The 3176-nt window shown below is 40.1% G+C and overlaps 1 protein-coding gene across 1 annotated transcript in view; it reads left to right on the top strand.

Moving 5' to 3' along the window:
- Positions 1 to 249: 249 nt before the first annotated feature.
- The window catches only part of LOC141292002 (thread biopolymer filament subunit alpha), a 4765-nt gene continuing 1838 nt past the window's right edge, over positions 250 to 3176 (top strand). The window contains exons 1-2 of the mRNA XM_073823981.1: positions 250 to 781; positions 878 to 1089. Of these exons, the coding sequence (XP_073680082.1) occupies positions 251 to 781; positions 878 to 1089 (743 nt within the window). The 5' untranslated portion in view covers position 250. The remainder of the gene's footprint in view (positions 782 to 877; positions 1090 to 3176) is intronic.

Below are 3176 nucleotides of genomic sequence, written 5' to 3'. Positions count from 1 at the left end.
TTGCTGGAGGGTTGTATTTCTCTCAATGCCACATACCAAGGCTGTTAAGCTATCTAAGACATGTTGGATAGAAATCAGTGCCTGCAGGGGGGACGCTTGCCTGTCTGTCCGCCGGGACAACAGCTACAGCAAACCTTTTTGGGCGGCCCTTCAAAGATCTGGGTATTTAAAGACAAAGTGTGATCGAGGCATTCTGACTGAGCACCAGGACTCCTCGGCAAAAACCTGGACCCCAGCTCTGAATGCAAATATGACAGAGTCAAGCTTGCGTATCAGTGGGGGAGCCGTCAGATTTGGAGCCACCTATGGAGGCAACCGTCTGTTCTCTGGATCCAGGGGCAGTGGAGGCGCTAGCGCAGCTCTGTCCCGTTCGCTCGGCTTGGTGAGAGGAGGTGGAGCAGGAGCCGGTTTTGGCCTGGGAGGAGGTTTGGGTGCAGGTTTCGGGGCTGGAGCTGGTGCAGGAGCTGGATTGGGCCTCGGCGGAGGTGCTCTCGCTCTCGGTGGAGGCCTTGGCTTGGGTGCTGGTGGAGCCAGAGCAGCGGGGTTGAGGGCTGGTGTGGCTCCACTCAGAGCCCGTCTTGGGGGCAGAGTGTTTAAAATCGGAGGCTATGGTTTCAACCCATCCTTCATCAGCTCTACCACTACGGTGGATGCAGGTGCCGGTCCAATGCTAAGCATCGACCCAACACTCCCATCACTAGACACGGTGCAGGTCACGCGCTTAAAAGAAAAGGAGGAGCTGCAGGTCCTCAATGATAAATTTGCATCTTTCATTGATAAGGCGGGTGAAATTCTCATTTGGAATTATTTTCAAGCATTTTCACAAACATCATGCCATATCAGATTAATTTATGATCAATATTACGTTGTTTCACAGGCCAGGTCTCTGGAGCAGCACAACGCAGTACTCAAAGCCAAGATTTCCATGTTTACTAACCCAGAGCAAGGTGGACCTGCCAGCACCTCCATCCTTCTGACCTCTGCCATCGGAACGTATAAATCCCAGATTGACAGCCTCACCGCTACTAAAGAGGCCATCATCGCTGAGATTGAGCACTATAAAGGCATTATTGATGATGTTCAGGCCAGGTGAGTCCACAGAATGTCTAAAGAAACTATGGTGTGTGCACACCAAAACTTTTTAATTATATGCATGATAATTAAATGTGACTCAATCAACGTCTTCCGTGCAAGTAAAAAAGCTGAAAATTTGCATTACGCGTTGTCGCACAAGCCAATAAGCGAAAAGCATTACACAATGTTTTTTTTTTTTTTTTTTTTTTTTGACACAAAGAACATCCCGCAAGTAATTTAGAGCAATAATGCGATGCAAATATTCACTACTCTTTTTGGTGTGAACACACCATTAGTGAACAAAAGAGACTAATATTTGATTATCTAAAGTCAAATTAGTCTACACACAAATATCTGAAGAAAGCCAATGTAATTATTCACACAATTAGATCAGACAATGTGAAGGCAAATGACATGAATTGTGAGACGCTATTGCACACACACAAAAAAAAAATGACGCATTGGCATGCAAGTCAATAGGCGAAAAGCTTATTGACACATCCGGTTTGACATGTCCGGTCGTATCAGAGAAAGGAGAGCATTATTCAAATTTTTTTTTCATGCAAATGACACAAAATACATCCCACAAGTAATTTATTGACGTAAACGCACAATATATGCCTCAATCGCATCTTCTGCGCAAGTTGAAAAATGTCAACTTAAGGAGAGACACTGCAGGCAAAAATGCAGTTTTTTCATGCACCTATCAAGTTTGAGATTTTGTGCTTTTTGGCTTTTAAGTGTTTGTTTTTTTCAGACTAGTGGAAAGAAAACAAAAAAAAGTGTTTAATAGCACTTTATCTATTTGTGTCAATAGATTTTAATTAATGCATATTATTAAAGGCTATTTACTCAAAATAATTTTTTTCTTCTACACTGACCCATAAATCTCCACTTCAGTAGCACTTAAACACACCAAACTTTGCATTTTTATTCCTGTCTATATCCTGAAGGTTTTTACAGAGGGATTTGTATATATATAATTTGCTTCATTTTGTACAACATTTTATACCTCAACAGTTTCCTGACTGTTCTAAGTTTTTTTCTGAATTATGTGGTGATGAAATGTAATACCCAAAATCCCCTCTGTAAAAACATTTGAAACCGACTTCATCCTGTGTTTAGATTTTTGTACAAGAAATGTATGCAAATTAGTGCATATTTAATTAAACAATGCCTCATTTGCATATTTAAATCTAATGTTTTAGAAAACTTGTAATACAAATTTTTTTTGCAATTACCAAAGTAATCAATCAACTGGGTAAGTAAGACAATAACTATTAGTTAATTTATTTACCCTATTTTCCTGCAGTGTCTCGCCTTAAGCAGAAAATTCACCAAGCCAAAAGGTGAAGAGCGTATTGACATATCCAGTTTGACAAGTCCGGTTGTATCAGAAAAGGGAGAGCGTTATTCAATGATTTTTTTTCGTGCGAGTGACACGAAATACATCCCACAAGTAATTTAGAGCGATAACGCGATGCGAATATTCGCTTCGCTTTTGGTGTGTACTCCATCAAGTAATGCTTTCCTTCATTTTCTGATACAGCTGGACACGTCAAGCTGGATGTGTCAAGCTGTTTGCGGCAATCGCGTCGCACAGCACAAATTTGCTTCATTGCATTGACTTTGTATGTGTACTACGCAAATAATTAAATTCACTTTTGGTGTGCACACACCATTAGAATAATAATGCGATTTGAATATTTACATCACATTTGGTGTGCACACACCATTAAAAAGACACTTCTTTCAAAACCATTTAAAAACATAATGACCCCAAACTTTTCCAAGCTACTTGCATTAAAGAAACTTTACCTGACAGCTCATTTTAGAAGCACTTTTATCTTTCAATAAAGTTTTTCATTACATTTGAGTACACATTTGTAATTATGTTCTACTGCTGCTCGACAATATTAGTTCTGCCTTCTTATTGCCACTTTGTGGTTTGATTTTAATACTCTCTATATGAATTGCCGAAGTAATTCTACTATAATGAGTATGTAAAGTTTCTCAAATTAAGTCTTTATATCTCTGACCACCTGCTTAGGAGATTGTCACAGATAAAATATGCACTTTGGGTAAGAACGGACCAGACAGGA

This window comes from Garra rufa, chromosome 19 (assembly GCF_049309525.1).
Source record: "Garra rufa chromosome 19, GarRuf1.0, whole genome shotgun sequence".
Lineage (NCBI taxonomy): Eukaryota > Metazoa > Chordata > Actinopteri > Cypriniformes > Cyprinidae > Garra > Garra rufa.
This window is presented reverse-complemented; position numbering and strand designations above follow the sequence as displayed.